The sequence below is a fragment of the Osmerus eperlanus genome, chromosome 20 (genome assembly GCF_963692335.1).
Source record: "Osmerus eperlanus chromosome 20, fOsmEpe2.1, whole genome shotgun sequence".
In the NCBI taxonomy this organism is placed as follows: domain Eukaryota; kingdom Metazoa; phylum Chordata; class Actinopteri; order Osmeriformes; family Osmeridae; genus Osmerus; species Osmerus eperlanus.
Genome location: NC_085037.1, coordinates 5,256,009 through 5,275,296, shown reverse-complemented (window position 1 = coordinate 5,275,296; position 19,288 = coordinate 5,256,009). Strand labels below are relative to the sequence as shown.

General features: G+C 47.3%; 1 protein-coding gene across 1 annotated transcript in view; it reads left to right on the top strand.

Moving 5' to 3' along the window:
* The window catches only part of trappc9 (trafficking protein particle complex subunit 9), a 90,585-nt gene that overhangs the window by 23,233 nt on the left and 48,064 nt on the right, over positions 1–19,288 (top strand). Inside the window, exons 12-16 of the mRNA XM_062446057.1 lie at positions 1,571–1,656; positions 5,155–5,281; positions 5,978–6,110; positions 8,100–8,263; positions 14,919–15,071. Coding sequence (XP_062302041.1) covers positions 1,571–1,656; positions 5,155–5,281; positions 5,978–6,110; positions 8,100–8,263; positions 14,919–15,071 — 663 coding nt within the window. The remainder of the gene's footprint in view (positions 1–1,570; positions 1,657–5,154; positions 5,282–5,977; positions 6,111–8,099; positions 8,264–14,918; positions 15,072–19,288) is intronic.

Genomic DNA, 19,288 nt, shown 5'->3' with positions numbered 1-19,288 from the left:
TAGTGTTTCAGTGTGTGTGTGTCTGTGTGTATCCAGGTGTTTTGAGTGTGTGTTCTGTGTGTATTCAGGTTGAGTGTGTTTATTCAGGTTGAGTGTGTGTTGGTGTGTATTTAGGTGTTTGTCCCACAAAGCCAAGAGACACTGTCCTCCCATAAGACACTTCCTGTCTATTGGCCGACCTTTTATGACTTTTGGCAGGCTGATTTTGAAAGTTCTGTCACTGTGGGCACTTAACAGTAACAGTGGAGACATTGTGTTCTTTTTTCATATTTGTTCTAACATACAAGATGGATTGACACTAAACAGGTGTTCAACCACGGCAATGTTTGTAATGTGTTTAATCTTTTTTCGGCTAAACTCCTGTTTAGGTGTTCCAGTTCTGTGCGGATACTTGGAAAATGTGATGATAATTATTCAGTATGTGAACCCTCCCGGAAAATCAGCAGACTCTTGAGGTTTTGTATTTCACATGGCTTCTTTAAATCCCAGCCATGATGGGAATGCATTATTCATGACATCACATTACCTTTTACTGAGTACCCTTTGGTTCACAGCTGTCCTCTGTCAAGCGTTCAATAGCAGGCACAGTCAACATCTGCACCGCTGTTTCTGCTCCGTCAGTCTCCCCACATGATCTGCAGAGCAAGTCGACAGCATTTGGACCGACATGCTGTCTCCACGAACCCTGAGACAAGTGCACGCCGCGCTCAGCTGACCGCCAGAGCTCTGACGCGGGCATTCCAGATCATTATTCAGGCCGAGGTTTCGAGGTGCCGGACCTTCACGGGCTCCGTGTGAGGTCTGGAGGGGCCACCCGAGGAGATGTGGACAGAGGGCAACACAAATGAGCAGGCCGCCGCTCCGCTCACCTTCTCACAGGCATATTTCTCATTTAATTGGCCGACTGCGAGGAGAGGCGTCGGAGGCTGGGGTTGTGAGGGGCCCTCACAACCCCAGCTGTTGGATTACATACACACCTCTTATTTTGACGAGGTGTTAATTTCCCATGGCACATGCCTGAGGTTTTGGATCGGACATCAATCCGCTGGCCCACCAGATCCCAACCCGGGATCCGTTGAAACCGTTTACTGCAGTTAGAGGCCTTACTGTGAAGGGACCAGGAGAGGGGCTGCTCTCACACTGAAAGGGTCCTACCTGGGAACTCTTTGTGAGGGCTGCATCTACCTGCATCGTTTCGCCCGGCGTGAGGCTGTTTTGGACTTCAGGGAGACGGGTTATGCTAACATGTCCTGTGTGCATAAGCTTTAGTGTGTTCCGTTGCTAGCCCGTATTAAGAATCTGCCTAATTGACGTGAGTTGCATTCAATAGAGTCGAAGTTCTAGATGTTTCCTGCGCATTCATTTAACTGGGCCTATCATCTCAATGTGTTTTATTAATGTAAATAGTCGTTTGACTCTCGTACATCTCGGGATAATACATTCTAAAATAAAAAAATTCTAATTAAGGGGAGAGTACATGTTACAAACTTGAGTCGTTTTTATGTCTTCATGACAGGGTCTTGAGTGTTGTGGTGTGACCTTTGTATCTCTGTCCTCTTTCCTATGTCAGATTTCCAGTGGGTCCAGGGCGACGTGTGTGAGGTGCAGCTGATGGTGTACAACCCTATGCCCTTTGAGCTGCGTGTCGAGAACATGGTGAGTGAACCACTAACAACCACCACAGGATGTTGTCACGGCTCATGATGCTGGACACACTAGATCAGCACGTACATCCACCTGTCCTTGGTTATGTTTTTTTGAAAGTTTGTTGAATCAGTTGGAACACTTTACTCTTTAAATGGGTCGTATACTGTAAGTAGCATGAATAAGTTCGCAGCAATAATGGATCTGTTTGTTGTGCTTTCGACATACACTGCAACTATGCGAATGTTTAATATTGCCTACGCTTTCTCACTGACACCAGGATTGCATTGCGCCATTACATTTTCAGCTGCGGTAATGCATTTGTAGTTATCTCTGATTACCTAATTAAAGTTCTGTAAAAGCCTTGCTCTGACACTTGCAATAATGAGCATATGGGATAAGAAGCCCAAGCTTCACTGGCACGAAGCACACTGTACAACGGCAGCGGTACCCCCCGTGGTGCCATTAGGTTTTATGGTGATTTCACACACCATCTTGTTAGGGTAAGAAAGTAAGTAAGAGCCTGTTGTTCTGCCTGTCGCCCTGGCTGCCTGTGGGTCTCTACCTTACCATCTCTCCCAGTCTGACTGTTTTCCACTAAACAACTCGAAGCTTCCCCCCTCTCTCCCAGTTTTGACACTCTCCTTTTTTTTGTTCACGACGGTAGAATTCAACGGCTCGGCCACACTGATGCTTTACAGGTTTAGTCGAGTAGGGTGGCGTTTCAATACAGAGCGGCATCAGATCACTTACACTCAACAGAGACGGGCTCCACTGTCCTGTAGGACCGTGCACCGTCACTAAGATTGGCTCTCAATTTGCTGTCTGACAAAACCAATGTAGTCTTTAATTGGAGGCTTGAGAGCAAATTGCCGTGAAGGCTTGTGGCTGACTAGGAACAATGACGTGGGCTGGCTTTGCATTAGTGGGCCCTAATGTACTTGGACAGGTCTGGTTGGGTGATTTAGCTGCTTTGAATCGTGTCGGAACATCCCCTGGTGACATCCACAGGTAGCCGTGACGACGAGCAGTTACGGACATCTGGGAGTAACTGTCAGTCGTTGACGTATGTGTGCGTCAAAAACACGTTACTAAGAGGGAGGATAGGAGAAGGTCAAATGGCGATGACGGATAATTCCCCCTGTGGTTAGCGAGGGAGCCTGAAAATGAAATGCAGCACACACACACACACACACACACACAGAGGGATATCATTATGCCCTGCCCACCTGCAGGTCAATTGATCAGGACCCAGATGGAGGCTGCGCCCCCCTGATGCAGCCTGGCAGCTGGCTACCTCAGGTGGCTCTGCAGCGATGGCGAGCCAGAGAGCAGCAGGCCAGGGTGACTCTCTACCCCCAGACCTCTTGTGTTATGGCCCTGACGCCTGTGCCAGGCACAGGGCCTGTGGCGTGCATACCGCACACAGAGAGAGAGAGAGAGAGAGAGAGAGAAGAGAGAGAGGAGAGAGAGAGAGAGAGAGAGGAGAGAGAGAGAGAGAGAGAGATGAGAGAGAGAGAGAGAGAGAGAGAGAGAGAGAGAGAGAGAGAGAGAGAGAGAGAGAGAGAGAGAGAGAGAGAGAGAGAGAGAGAGAGAGAGGAGAGGAGAGAGGAGAGAGAGAGAGAGAGAGAGAGAGAGAGAGAGAGAGAGAGAGAGAGAGAGAGAGAGAGAGAGAGAGAGAGAGAGAGAGAGACGGTTGTCAGGCCAGAGATATAGCTGCACCCGACTCCTGCGCGCTAAACAAGGGGCACTTTCTTGTCTCCCGGGCACCAAGGTGACCTCTAGCGTTTGCGGCAGACCTCCTTCTTAGTCACCACACGAAAGCAGCAGTAATACCCAGGCTCTGCTTTTGTGCTTTATTGATTTTCTATTCAAGTGGTGCACTTATTCCCCCCCCCTCTCATTTTCACAGGGGTGGCCATCAGGTAACCTCCTCCCCTGTCCATCCAAACAAAAAACAAACAACAATCTGACCTTGCCTCGGATTGCCCCGTTTTTATAGTTTTTCCTCCCAAGGTACAATTAATGTGTCTGTAAACAGCAACACTGATTGTGACTGTAGCCAAAACAACATCAAGCTATGTAATTAGTGTGACTGACTAATGTGACTGATACTCATTCTTTTTGGCTTTTCCAGTCATTCATCAAACTGTTTTCAGGGATGAGAGATTTAAGCAATTCAGACGGATTGAAATCGTTTGATTCGCAGAAATGAGAAATTGGAATTAATCATCCATGTTTTAGAAACTGATCTGTCTAACAGAAGTGTTTTTCTGGCCTGGTATCAGTCTAGTTCTGAGCTTCACTGCTTTATACTTTGTAATCACACAGCTAAACCGCTGGTGATGTTTAGCTCTGAATCACAGTTATCCGTGTGCGTGAATGCAATATTGATAAACTACAGTATGTTTCCATATGCTGTTGGTGTAATCAAAACACCACAACGAGCTAAAGGGAAATTCATATTTGGAATTTTGCTACCAAACCTAACTGCCCTGAAAACAATGGTAGCTGTCAGCTACAGTATACATGCATAGAGACTGCCTGTTATCACAAGTAAACAGCTTCTTAACCTTTTTTTAAGAGATGAACACAAACACAAGTTACTTCTGATAGATGAACTTGAGACAATGTGATATCCGTTAAAGAGGTGTAATATCTCAGTAAAGCGATCTGCCTAAAGCGACAAATCCCAGCCCTGAAGAGGTTCCCAGAGGTGTTCTCCCCCTTGTTCGCCTCCTCCTCCCTCCCCGAGCCCACCCCCTCCTGTGAGGTAATGTCTACTGCCTGAGATGGACGATTGATGCTATCCATGACATCACCCCCCCCCGCCCCCCTCCAGTGACCAGCTCCTAATGTAAACACACGGCCACCCAGCTGTGATTTAGAGGAGACATGAGTACACGCTCAAAGTCACCCTCGTATTTCCAGCCACAGTTGGCCGATCGTATATATAGCCAGTCCCCGCAGTACATGGCCAACGTGGAAGTTGAGCAATTGAATCCTCCCTCCCACCCCCCGTAGAGAAGCATCTAGGACTCATTTCCAATCACTCGGCTGGCAGACCCGATTCCAGCGGTGCAGTTTTCTTTTTCCTCTCACGGTGTGAACGAGAGCAATTTTCTTCATGGAAAATGGGCCCGCACGCTGGGAGTGATTCCATCTCTGGGATCTCATGGGTAGATTAGGATGATGGATTGTGTGAAGCAGTGGAGTAGCTTTTCTCTCCCCCCCCCTCCCCCCTCTCCCCCCCCCAGCACTGTGACCCACCAGGAACCAGCAACTGACAGCTCTGGGTGACATTAACGCTCTCTCGGTGTATGCTCGTTTGAGAAATGAGCGGGTCGTCAGTTGGGTTTCAATATGGTTTTCATATTCATCAGGTCAATCTTGCGACTTCCTGGCACAACAGCGTCAATCTGTGTTTAGTGTGATTCCCCCCCCCCCCCTCTCAGCCTGTTCCTGGCAAGTCTCATTCGTACTCACCTTTTTTCTATTTTTGGTCTGAAGGGCTTGCTGACATCAGGTGTCGAATTTGAGTCTCTTCCTGCTGCCCTGTCCTTGCCTGCAGAGTCTGGTCTCTACCCCGTCACCCTGGTTGGTGTTCCCCGCACTGCAGGCAACATCACAGTCAATGGTGAGTCCAACATACCCGGACCTAGAAAAAGCATTTAAAGTGCTTACACATACATGGTAAGGATAGGCTAATCTCATCGCCGACCTTCGTTTGACCCTGAGGCAAGGCGTGACAGTACATTTTCTGCGCTGTCAATCTTGCAGCTTACAGGCATTACGCTACCCCATATTTCAGTGATCTGCGCGGTCATTTGGTAATATTCGCATGACAGTAATTGATTGCAATGTTTTCACCACGATTTAGACAAATGGCTTGATTGTCCATTCTCCAGAGACAGGCCCGGGTTAATCAGTAAAGAGAGGCTCATGTGACAGATTTCCTTCTATCTCTGTGGGGGAATCTCAGCAGGAGTCGTCCCCCCCCCCCACCCACTTCCATTTATATCCAGATGAATGGGTGCCCTTTATGCCACTGTTAGGCAGAAGGTTGAATGAAAACCCCTTTTAAATGTGCACTCTCAATATTATTCTTTGTAGAGTGGGGTAAAACACCCACAAATACATTTCCGGCTGGAATGTTTGATGTCACAAACTTGGAGTCCGTCTGTGGGTAGGAGTCATTTGAACATTTGTGCGATGGAAATGCGATAGGGCCCACCCCATTTTGTCTACCTCACCTGAAGCCCCCCCCCCCCCCCCCAACAAATGCCACCACTGAGATCTTGGTTCCCCTCCCCCCTGATTGTCTTCTCTCCAGGGTACCACACGTCGGTGTTTGGGGTGACCAGTGACTGTCTGCTGGAGGCCTTGCCTAGTGTGAAGACCAGCGGCTGCCTGGTGGAGGTGGTGCCCTCCCTGCCTCGTCTGCAGCTCAGCACCTCTCTGCCTCGGTGAGACCACCTTCACCCCCACCCTCCCAGCCTTGAACCCCTCGCTGTAGTCTAACACACAGTGGTTCCAGGACTGGCGCAGCCATGCTTCTTTTTTTTGTGACGGCGTTATCACCAAACACGAATGTTGCGACCGTACAAAAAGTAATTTTTGGACGTAGTTTTGTGAGGAGAAAGTCAGTGCAGACAAAAGCCGGGGGACTCCCCCCCCCCCCCCCCCCCCCCCCCCCCCTCTGTGTAATTGCACAAGCCTTGCACTCCCAGTGTCACGGCCCTCGGCCTGTCTCTACTCTACACAATCCACTAATGTCTCATCGGTGATGCTTGAAGATTCTCTTATTAATTCCAGGTCACAGGCGGCACTGTTCACTGGTGGCACAGCGACCTTCGGCGCTTTCCCGTTCCCTCAGTCACGCAAACCAGCTCAAATCAGTCCTCGGTGTCGGTCCCTTCAAGTTCAGTGCTCTGGAAATGACTGCGAATGCGCAGCTCATTGTTGAGAGAGGCTTCGGTCAAATGCCTGGGTGCAGTATGAAAATGAGCCGGGGAGAGGTGGTGTGTTTGTGTCTGATCATAGTCATCCAAGAATGAATACAAACTGAGGTTTATTGACCTTCCCCCCCCAAAAAAACAAAAAAATGGGTGCTCCCAAAGGAGATGACCGAAAGACAGGTCTGAATTTTAAACAGCCAACTCCTCATTATGCTAATGATTTACAGGCTCTTAGCTTCCACTTGTCTGTCTGCTGTTGCGTTATATGACTTAGCCGGTGTCGATGAGAGTTATACACTGTCGAGACGTTTTAATTGAGTTACACCTGGAAAAACTCTCATTGCCAAGTTATTTGAATATATTTGACTTTCCTGTGAAACATCCCTGACATTGTTTTACGTCACGCCCAATTAAACTTAACACCTTTCCTCATTGCTCAGAAAGACATCAATATGTTTTACATTCCTGGGAACATCTTTTAGTCAAGCTTGTATGCAGCTCGATTATTGAATCAAGGTCGAAAGTAAAAGAAGAGGGTATGGAGGTGGGACTACCTAAGACTACACCCCATGCATACCTCAATATTTACCTCAAGGTTTTACTACCATTATTTAATACAGCATTTACAATAACACAATGACACATTGTGTCATTGTAGGGTCTTATTGCATTTCTATTTGTGGTAGATTTGAAACTGCTCTAAACTGTGTGCATAGTTTTGGGGCCTACTTCCAGTTATCTCAGAGAAGTAACTTTTCTGCATAATTTGAGACTTTTGCTCAAAAGGTTCATGTAAGGTTGATTACTGTGGCAAAGTTTATTCAGAAATGTTTTGCCAGCCTGTCAGGAATATTTATAAAATAGAAATATTAAATTGATTCACAGGGCGCTACACGAAGGTCACTCATTGGATATGCGTTTAATCTAATTACCCAACTGATTTGAGTTAAAAACCATGTCCTGCTGTAAGCAGAGATGAAGGTTGATGTTCTGGTTATGTGTTACAACTCTGTTGGAGTTGATAGGAGAGATTGAAACAAGAAGTTCTCTTTTCTCTAATCTCAATCTTTTTAGGATTGCTATGCTACGATGCTGTATGTGTGCCTGGGCTTGCGTGTGGGGGAACAGTCCCATCACCCCTGTTGAGTGTAGCATCTAGGATCCACCCTCACGGGTTATTTGGAGTACATTCAACTTGCTACTTAGACTAGTCTTCAGGATTAGAAACATGTTTGGTTTTGGCGGGGATGCTCGACGGAAGACGCATCTCTAGGGTGTCATATTTCAGTCAGGCTTTTTGATGCAAATAGAATAAAGCAAACTGGTTGAAGAAGAACATGAAAGTGCAAATGAAACGCAATGTACTCCACAAGGGGTTCTGTAAACCAGCCTTAAGACGGGGAGCGAGGCAGCTTTGAAATAGCGCGTCTACTGTATGTATCATTCCAACGAGTCAAAGGCTTTTGGCCTGAGGACCTGCTGCTGGTGTGACCGCAGGTCTGCCCACACGGCCCAGCCCATGTCCAAAGAGGAGCTGTCCAGCAGCGTCTCCAGCCAGCTGTTCAACGGAGAGACCCAGCTGCTGACCGTTACCCTGGAGAACATCGGCGCAGAGGACATCGAGACGCTGGAGGTCACCTCCAAGATGGTCAACACCAAAGGTGAGCGCTCGAAGCAGTCTGGGGTTCTCAGCCGGAGCACACGGCCGCCATGAAGCACATGGAATAACATGGCCTCTCTGGTGACACTATGCTCTGGGGGGGCTTTCTGAGGTGACTTTGTTTACTTTGGCAAAACTGATGGGAAGTGTCAATGTTGCTTTGAAAGGGGCCTTTTTGATGGCTGTTGCTGTCTCTCGCTGAGTGTGTCTCTCTTTGTGTGTGTCTCTGAGTGTGTGTGTCTGAGTGTGTGTCTGAGTGTGTGTCTGAGTGTGTGTCTGAGTGTGTGTCTCTGAGTGTGTGTCTCTGAGTGTGTGTCTCTGAGTGTGTGTCTCTGAGTGTGTGTCTTTGAGTGTGTGTCTCTGAGTGTGTCTCTTTGAGACTGTGTGTCTCTGTCTGACTTTGTGTGTCTCATCGGGGGGCGGGGGGGCAGGGGTCCTCACCTCTTGTTGCTTACCTTTCATCACCCGGGCCTTTTCACTTAGAGCTCCATGGCTTTGTTCAGCACCTGTTCTGCTGCTCCTCAGATCTCTGCAGTGTCTCTCTCTCTGTCTCCCGCTCCCTCCGTCTCCTTCTATGCTTCTCCATATCTTTCTGAATTTTCTTCACCCGGCAATGGCAACATGCCCCTGCTAGTGAGTGGCGAATCAACAGTTGCATCACGTGGGCTGCTGAGAGATTGTCATAGAGCAGGTTTTCCCATTCCAGTAAAAAAGGGAGAGGGGAGGGATGCGAGGGTCGGGGGAGGGGGGGGGTGTATTGGTGATTTTAGCCCCGAGGCTCTCTGTATCATTGGAGGAGACTTTGGCTGCATGACCTGTACTCCACCATCACCTCCACCTTCAGAGGTGGACGCACATACCTCCACCACTCATCCTCCCTTCATAAATTGTCAAGGAAACTGGGATTAGAAGGATCTTTGCCGCTGACGGGGGAGGAGCGGCAGGCCATCGTTGTGCTCTGTGGACTCCCTGGTCTCCCTGCACGAGGGCAGTGGAGCCTGGCCTGATTTCCATCTGCAGTGATTGCATGATTGTAGCAGGTAGGACTAGGAACATACATACATGTATGTACTGTATGGGTTTTTCTGGTGTGAAAGAAGATGTTCTTCAATCATGCCACTGTATTATAGAGTGATAGCCAAGACCAGAGCAGATTTACATTCCCAGCTATAGGCTATTGGAAAAGCTCCACACACAAGGTATCTTTTGCATGAGATTATACATTTTAAAGGGCAAGTCGTTGAACTGAAATGTTTTCCGCATTGGGGGATAAAATGATGAATCGCTGTCTGACTGTATAACTAGGCTGAAGAACTGCAAGCTTCACATCAACTGTGGAAGATTCTTCCACAGTTGATGTGTACCTTTTATGACTGAACTGGAGCCTGTTGAAATAGCTGAAGACAATGGAAAAGGGGCCGTGGGCTGATCGTGGATCTGATGTCTTGTTTGACAAGTGACCTCAGGGGATTGGGCTTGATTAAAGACAGGCTTGTTGGTGTTTCCTCGGGCTAGGAATTGATTTTGATTGGTTTGTTAAACCGACGGGGACTCCAATATGACAGGTTCAGTTAACGTTACTACAGAGAAAGTTTATCGCACGCACTCAGACCTCAGGGCCTGTTGGCTCAGTGAGAGTGATGCTCAAAGCCTTCTTTGATCTAGAATTTCTTTATTTTCTTTAGGCTACCTATCAATTTGAATTCATTATGACGAGGGGGAAAAAAAATCTCAGTCAATTAAGTCCATGTCAGTCAAGGCAAGAACACCATTGGAGGCAGTCTAATAACAGATTTGCATCTAGATCTCTTGACGGCTGCAAGAGTTAGCCGCCTTCTCATTACACATTATATTTCTGACAGCCCCTTGTGGGAGATCAATGTTTCCCATTTGAAGTCGTTACGCTGATCCACTGACATGCCAGGCAAGTGTTAGGCCTTTGTCTGGTGAGTTCAGTCGTCGGTGCATGTGATACCCTACTTCAGCTTCAGATTGCATATTTCTTTCAGACGGTTCCAGCACGAGACTAGAACTGAACGCTGAAGGAAACTTCCAGAAGCCAAAAGACGTGATGTCAGTGGATAGATGCCTACTGAGGGGTCCGGTTGGGTTAGTGACTAGACTGCACGATGTCATTGCTTCTCTTGCCCTCAGTCCCATCAAGGGTTATCCTTTTAGTTTCAGGGGCCGTGCTCATTGTGGCCTGCTCACATGACGGATTTCATGTGACATGACTGAGCTGTAGCTCGCATGAGTGGACCGGGCAGACAGCAAGCGAGATAGAGAGACACAGACAGACATACAGAGAGACAGAGAAAGGGGGGGGGGGAGGAAGGAGGAGGAGAAAGAGGAAAAGGTGGATGGTTCTTGGCGTTCTGTCATTTGACTGTGTGTCAGTTTGGCGTGTCAGGTGTCAGTGCCTATTGTAGACACATCTTCAGGTCAGAGTCAAAGCTGTCCCGCCAAAGGTGACATTCCTTTTGTGAAGGCTGCATAGCTTCAGACTACCAGCGTTTTTGTCACCAGCATAGCATTTACAAACTGAAGTTGAGAGTCTCTTTCACAGCTTACGATCTCCACCTCAGGCTCGGTTACCCACACAGTGTTCTGGTACGAAGTGGAATCCGCCAGCTTGCATAACCCATGTTTGCCAGGGCGACTCTACGTATAGGTGCGAATAGAACAGCATCTTTGAAATCCCCCCTCAAGCCCCCCCCCCCCCCCCCCCCCCACCCACAACCCGCTCGCAGCAGAGAGCCACACTGTAATTAGCAGAGATTGGTATGCACTTCCCTGTGCCTCAGCCGCAGAGCAACCGCAGCTTGTGCTTTGCGAGTCTCTATTAGCCAGTATAAAAGAGGCTTTTCTGTTCACTCATAATGCCTGGTTCATGCAGAGAGACTAACTCTTCACGCACCGCAGTCCTTACTTTGTGGTGGCAAATGAAATGAAAAAAAAAGGCTTTGAAAAGTCAATTCGGCGCATGACAGCTCAGCCCAAAAACACCCAGGTTGACTCAGAGGGTGGGGGGGGTGTACGCAGCATGGCGCCCGCATGATACAATCAACTCTGCGAATTGTACCACGGCGCCGTAGACAAAGCACCGTGTCCTTGTGAGAGCACAGCTCTGCTGGTGTGTTGTCCCAATGGCTCGAAGAAACTGTGCTGGGTGGAGAGAAAAAAATCTATTCGCTCATTGTATATTCCAACCCCCGTCACGTTTGTTAAACACATATTAACACGACGCAATGATTTCCCTCAAGTTAACAACATGCAGCTTTGCCATGCAGATTTCGTCCAATATTCATGAGGCGTTCACCGTTCAAAAGAATAAATCATTTGAGAGGGACTGTGTTGGGCTGTCCTTACGCAACCTCTTTAAATTGCCCCTCGTAAATCATCCCTGAAAGAAATCATAGTCTTTTTTTCCTCCGTCTACAGTCTCTTAGGTGAATGAAGCTAGTGTAGTAGAGCTCCTAGACTGTGCTCTGCAGTGTGAATTCTCTGAACTGGTGGTAATGAATCCTCTGTTGTCTTTTCTCAGTTTGAGAGCTGACATGACAGCTCCCCCTCATCACACACAGTAGCTGTCTAGAAACGGACATTAAGTTTCTTAGGAATGTTTTGGAATCATCGGTCAGACAACACGGGTCAATCCCAACTGCACCTGGATGACTGTCACCGGCATAAAAAAATTGAGGCGAGAGCACGAGGTGAACATTTTTCCGGAGTGTTCCGACACAGAGGTTTGGGGTCGTCCGATTCAGACCCAGCCATGGCCTTGTCCTGCTCTGAACCCTGGACAGCGGAGCCTCATCAAACCAAACACCGGCAGGCCCAGTTGTCCTGGCAACCCTGTCCTTTGGACCCTCTCCAGGGCCCTGTGTGTTTGCCCTGGCTCCTACCAAGCCTGGCCCTCAGTATTCACCAGGAGAAATGAATGAATAAAAGATGGAGTCTCTCACAATAGGGAGACATCTGTGCTAGAGCAAACAACATCGTTCTTTCACCCGGCGTAAGACAGCAGCCGACTGATGTGCGAGAGGGGCACTCTGTGTGGGCAGATAGAAGTGGCATTAGACCCTAATTGAGAGCTGCTGTAGTTGCAGCTGCTGTCAAAAGGGGGCAGTAGAGGTAGTGTTTAATGCCAGGCCCCAGCTACAGAATCACATGTTTGGATGGATGGTTTTGCCTAATTTACTCCCATATTAATTATGATTAAATAGGCATCTGCAACCTGTGGAATGCCATAGAACCTTTAGCAACAGTTTGGGAGTAATATGCTGTTAGGATAATTAGACAGATGGTTTAAAGACTGATATTTCTCAAATGCATAGTCAAGTCCCAGAGTAAAAGAGAGGAGCAGTCTGTAGCGTGTCTCATTTTATGTCTGATGTTTGTGAGGACTGCTGACGGATCTGTTTAAGAACCAGCAGAGCTGTGCCAGTAGCTAGCTTACCACTGGACTGCCTGCCTCCCTGTTGTTACAATTGCTACGCTATGTCATCATTGAACTGATGAAAAGACCTAGGAAGCTACAAGTGGTAACATTTATCAAACCGTTCACAAGCAGTGGATTCGTTGTGAGTGCTGCAAGGTCTTTGTCCAGCTGTGGCCCTGGTCACTTCTTTTCCAACAGTTTTGGCGAAGAATTGAATAGAAAGAAATTTGAATATTCACGCCCAACGGTTTACCAGTGATTGAACCTCGCCTCAGTGTTCAGGTGTCCTCATCTCACCGCTGAACTGCATTTTTTCTTGCTCTGTTAACGCAAAGCCCCTCAGTGTCTTTGCCAAATTTGTCCCTTGACTCGATGATGATGGAGAGAGAGAGGAAGAGTGAGTCTGATGGAAATCAAAGCCTCGGGGGAAATATTAAAATGGAGCTTGTTTCATGTCTACTCTAAAGGTTCCAGACGTGCGTTGACGGCTACAAATGTCTCTCTAACATACTCCAGACACAGGGAGATCTCCCGATGATGAATTGCAGGATTACAGCTGTCATACACTTTTGAGAGGCAGAGCAGCTTTCAGTATTGAAGCTCAAGCGCACGGGCTGTCAGCGGCAACGCCCTGGACCTGTTGAAGAGGCGAGGCAGTGTGAAGGGGGGTTTCAGGATGAATGAAATCCCAAAACGCTCTCTGGTCTCCACCCTCACCCCTTTATTCTCTCTCTCACTCTCTCCTTTCTTCTCTCTGTCTGCCTCCCTTGCGCTCCACCGTTTCCTCCCCTCGATTCAATCAGCCTAAGGTTTTCTATAAGGTTCCACCCCAGTTTCTATGAATATTTTCCGTTTTGTTGACTCGTGTGTATTTAACACACGTCCTTCTCTCACTTTTTCTGTGTGTGTGTGTGTGTGTGTGGGGGGGGGGGGGTCGAAAAGTTAAGCAATAAGTCTCTGAGGGGTATCGGGCATCTTCCTGAGGTACCATAGCATCCATTCTTGTCTGAAATGAAGCCAGCTGCTTTCTTCATCTCGGGTGATCAGAGTTGGATTTTAATCGGAGCATTTAGTTCAAGCCGCTCTCTTAAAGCATGGAGCGTTACCTAACCTGTCAACAGCCAGCCACGAGCAATTTAGCGAGATCTAGAGGGCTAATTTGGCGGCGCTGTGGCGAACTGCCTAGCTCTGCCACCTCGCAGCAAGAAGGTCCTGGTTTCGCTTCTCGCTTAGTCACCTGTGGGTAATTAGGTGAGATGTCACCCGGGCCTGTCTGCGTGGAGCTTGCATGTGCTCACATGGGTTTCCTCTGCAAATATCCCCAATAAAAACAAGCAGAATAGACTCTTTTCCTGCCCATGTCCCTGGCCAGGAAATTGGCGAGCGTTTGGACTTAGCCCTCGGGCGCTGCTGCTGTGGCTTCACAATGCTCCTGGCTGCCCTGGGAGGGAGGATGACGGGATAGGGAAAATGCTGATGCTAATTTCTCTGGTGAACAACACCCTGGCATGCGTGTGTGTGTGTGCGTGTGAAAAGTATTCTTCTTCTTCTTCATTGCACGAGGCAGAAAGCTGCAGCTAAACTCAGGTTGTCACGGTCCTGTGGAACCTGTGACACCTGCAATTAATTGTCCTCCCTCCTCTTCAGTATGTGACACACATATGGGGGTATGGCAGTCTCCCATCCCATGTTTCTGTCGGAGGTACTCTTTGTCAGAAAAACCCTTAGGGTAGATACTTTTGCAGAGCAAATGATACAAGCAGGAAACGAGACCATCAGGAAGCCGTAAAGTAGTTTGTGTTGCTCCTGTCCCTTTTCATTCCTTGTGAGGTCTTTCCACCCGTGTGGAAGTCTAAGCTCACTGGGTTTCATGCTGTACACAGCTCCTCGAGAAGTCGAGTCGAGTTTTTCTTTTTCAAACTGTGGCAACAAGATGTTTGTTGTGGTTGAGGAAGGGTTTGTTGAGTCCCTCAGCTCCCTGTCTTGCACTGAGAGTCTTTCGACTTCACCACTACAGCGCTTTCTCCATCCTCTTGTTGGATCTGGATTGCTCCTCACAAGGGCTGAGCCCTGGAAGTATTTGAGTGGGATTCTTCGATCTCTCTCTCTCACCTTGTCTGTCTCTGCCGGCCTGTCGGCTCTTCAGACGAGGCCTGTTGACGCACTCTCTTTTACTCTCTCCCTTATTGATTTGGACGTTCTTTTGTCTTTTTAGAGAAGCTGTTTGGGGAGTTTCTGACCTGGAACCTGGAAGAGGTGCTGTCCCACCTACCGCTGAAGCCTGGCCAGTCGCTGACGCTGAACGTCAACATCAAAGTCAAACTGGACTTCTCTGGCCAGGAGAACCTGCTCCAGGACCTGAATGATGGTAAGTCACACAGCGGAAACCTCACCACACACCTGGAACGACGGACCCGTAAATAAACTGGCTGCATAACATCTCAGAATGAAAATTCTCCAAATCTGTCCACGTTTCATTGATGCCAGTATTTTGATTATGGTTTGGTCAGCTCTTCTGTGGTGTTTTAGCTTTTGACTGGGTGTATATCAGGGCCGTGTGCCATTTGGTTTCCAACTCCTGACCATGGGGCAAAGGTAAATATGTACCAAAATACCGAATTTGTGCCCATTTAGTGTTACACAGTGGCGCTCAGTGTTCCAGAGAGAGCTGAGAGCTTTGCGGCTTCATTTTGGATTCTGCACAAGTAACACACAAACAGCCCACTCAGTCTGCCATTTCTCTCTTGGCTTTTGACTTCCTGCGTTTCTCCATCTTGTCCTTCCACCCTCTTATTTTACCTCAATCCCTTCTTCAGACACGTTTACGCTCTCCATCTCACTCTCTTTCTCTCATTCAAACGCATTTTCTTTCTGTCTCTGTCTCTCTTCCTCTCGTCCCTCCCAGACTGTTGTTTATCCCAAACACCGTCAGCCAGACTGCTAGTGGGCTGGTAAATATTAATGAGAGGTGCATAGGAGGTCTCTGGAGCACCTGAGAGGGTCTGGAGCCTGGGCCGGGTCTGCTGTGCAGCCACACCACTCAAGAGGGGAGAGACGGACCGAGTAGGAGACTGCAAATGCAGCTCGGGACTCACAAGGTCATTAACCGGATACCGTGGCTACGTTTTAATTAGCGCGGTTATAATCGTGGCCCTGAATTGTCGAGATAAGGGACGGTTTTCCTGAACTACAGTACTGCCCCTGAATAATTCTCCAATCTGCTGACACTCTGCTCCACCGTGTTTGTTTAACACAGATGCTATCTTCTACTTGAACACGTTCTTATTTTGTGTTAATGTGGTTACTGGTGTGCTTGTTTGTGCTATTGTTTATCTCATTTTAGCGAACGTTGCGCTTGGAGCACAGGAATGATTGACTATAGCACCTTCGCTAATTAAAGTTTGTGAAAATATTTCTGCAGGAGTTGCCTGTTAATAGCCTGGTGCTTTCATTTCCTACATGGCTTCCCCTCTCTCCCATACCACAAAAAACAGTCACTTTATTCTTGATTATCACATTTTTATTTAAAAACTTTCAATTTTGGACAATTCTGTAGAGTAGGTACTGCACTAGATGCGGGTTTTGTTTGGGATTTTGATCTCACAAACCCAGATGAAGGTAATGTCCTGTTTTATAGATAATATCTTTGAGAATGCAAAATCATCCCCTTCCAGGATGTGGATTACATGTTAATCCACATGGGGATGGAGGTAATGCATGGCGTCATCACAAACTCCCCTACGTACATCTTCCAGACATCACACACCAAATAGACTGGGATTAGACAGGCTCCTGTGCTAATGTACTCCTCTGTTTTTCTCTCGGACTACTTTCATCCACCTGTTTTCCTTGAAAGAGAGGAAAGAGATGAGGCTTCCCATAATGCATATTCCTTAACACACTCACCTTAACCACCAGCTTGGTGCAGTACGCTGAGAGCATGTGGGACTACAATGGTCTCCTCAGAGCTGTTCACCGTATTTACGGCATTTCTTTCTTTCTCTTTCCTTGCCAAACCCTACCTCCACCCCTCTCTCTCCCTCTCTCTGTCTTTCCCTTTTTCTGTCTATTTCTCTCTCCCTCGCACTCTAGCTGTCTCTCCCCCTCTCTCTCCCCCTCTCTCTCTCCCCCTCTCTCTCTCCCCCTCTCTCTTTCCCCCTCTCTCTCCCTCTCCCTCTCTCTCCCTCTCCACTTCGATCACATTCTTTTCTCTCACACACCTTTAGTTGTCCCTCCCCTTCCTGTCTGCCATCCAATCCTGTAGAGGTAGCAGGCTGGTTGTGTTGTGCGTCAGAGTCAGTCTGGCCTGTATGCTGCTGCGAGGTCCTGTTAACGGCAGCAGTCCCCATATCCCTGATTAGATATACTGGTATACTCAAAAGTCTGAGGCAAGATGAAACACACATAAACCAGTTCTCTGTTCCCTCGCTTTGAATAAAAAAGAAACTGGCCCCAAGCAGGGGTTCTGTTCATCTGCTCAGATGAAAGGGATATTGATTCAAAAATACTACTTTGAATCCTTGAGCAAACAGAATAGGTTAATGACAGCCTCCAAACGGCCAAGATAAGTGCCATCCTGTTCAATCAGTAGTATGAGCCAATTGTATGTTCTAATGTCAAATTTGATTGCCATGTCAAGCTAACCTTAACTTACAATTTTACTTAATTTGTCTGTGCAGCACAAAATGTCCTTTCCCATTGAGCTACTAGAGATGGGGGCCAATGAGAAAGTTGTTTCAACAGGGCTTTCAGCCGACGCCAGTCCTCATTGATTTATCTTTAGGACAGTTTATCCCTCTCCTTGAGCCCAGTGCAGGATCACGCTGGCATAATTCAGCCTCTGATGGGAGTGATGTCATCACATAAGGACTAATGTTTCCAGACATACAGCAGACTTTATTGGTTTAGGTGCTGTGAACATCATACTAAGTGACATGCTGATTGCCTGTTTAAAAGTCTGTCTGTCTGAGGTCGTCAGCCAGTCAGCCAGTCAGCCAGTCAGCCAGCCAGCCAGCCAGTCAGTCAGCCAGTCAGCCAGTCAGCCAGCCAGCCAGCCAGCCAGCCAGCCAGTCTGCCAGTCTCACTTTCTTAGAAAACACATTTTTCCCATTCATTGTAAAATGTCCCCAAGAAAAGCATAATTAGAGGGAATGAAAAGGGAGTCTTCGCAACAGGAGGGGTTCTGTTATTGTGTCACCTCCCTCTTTAAGGTTCAACTGAGACCCCTCCCTCCCTACCAGCATGCCAACCAATCAGCTACTCTGCTGATGATGCCATTCCTGGTTGTTAGTTAATACTGAGAACAGGCATGGATTAATCTAGGTATCCTAAGGGCCATGATATTCTCATAATACTGGTGCTATGATGAGTCATGGAAATTCAAACAGTTCCTATCATGAACTAGAATCTGTGTTTGCGCTGTAATTTGTTGCACTGTTGGTAACTTGCCAACAGACTGCTAGCTTTGTAACATCACCTCAAAAGTTAATGGAGTCTAAACTCTGGAATCTAAATATTGCCGTAAATAGTTAGTTCAACTTTGAATAAATTATTGTTTGACGTGACTGTCTGCTTTTTGGAACAACTCTTCTAGTAACTGGCTCACCACATCCTTAACCAATAGTTGGAACCCAGAAGATGGTCTCCTGGTTAATAAGACTGCAGACAGTGGACTGACATAGTGTGGTTAATATTTTAAAACCAAAAGGACATAGCTATCAACTCCACTGATATAAAGCTTTGTCACTTATGATCCACTGGCTCTGGTTCTCATTTCTTTTTCATGCAAGAGCAAGGTTATCATCAATCTGTTCCTGTCATAGACTCAAGTGAGATAATTGAATTATCTTTCACACTTGGATTTAATGACCATATATGATGTCATTTGGCTTTTCAGTTTGAACAAAAGACAAGAAACCATTTTTGGATCGTTTCGGTCGTATCTCAGCAGTTCAGTCTGTGCCATGACTGATTCGACTGCTATCTCAGAACATTCCTATATGCTCAGCTACAGTCGGAGGGGGATCCCATTTAGTTCTGTTCAAATTACAAAGTGAATTTTAGACTAAATAGGACAGATTCTTAACCCTTTCTCTTTTTGCAGTGCGCGATAGCCTTGCTTGAGTTCTCAATAAAACCCCAAAAGGCTTATACCTTATTTAACATACATTTAGTCATTTAGCAGACGCTCTTACGTTATATGCCTGACTTCAGGTGATCATTTTAAACGTACTCATGGGAGCCAGACCCTAGCATCCTCAGTGAAAGTCATAGAAAGAGTGACAGTAATCATAAAACAAAGTCAATATTTATTTCGTATTCTTTTCGGGGTATTTGGAATGTGTTTCGGTCTGAAACTGCCTCGAATAAGAATCCCACTCATTTGTTTCTGCCTCACACGTGACCTCACAAGCCCCTCCCACTCAATCTCTCTCCTATTTTCTCTTTCCCTCTCTCCCTTCCTCTCTTTTCAGCCCTCTCTCGACACTCTCCCAATCTGAAAAGCGCCGCAGACGTCGTTCGTCTGATTCGGATGTTTGATGTCGCAATAACCACAGCAAAGTGCAGCTTTCAAAAGCCACTATA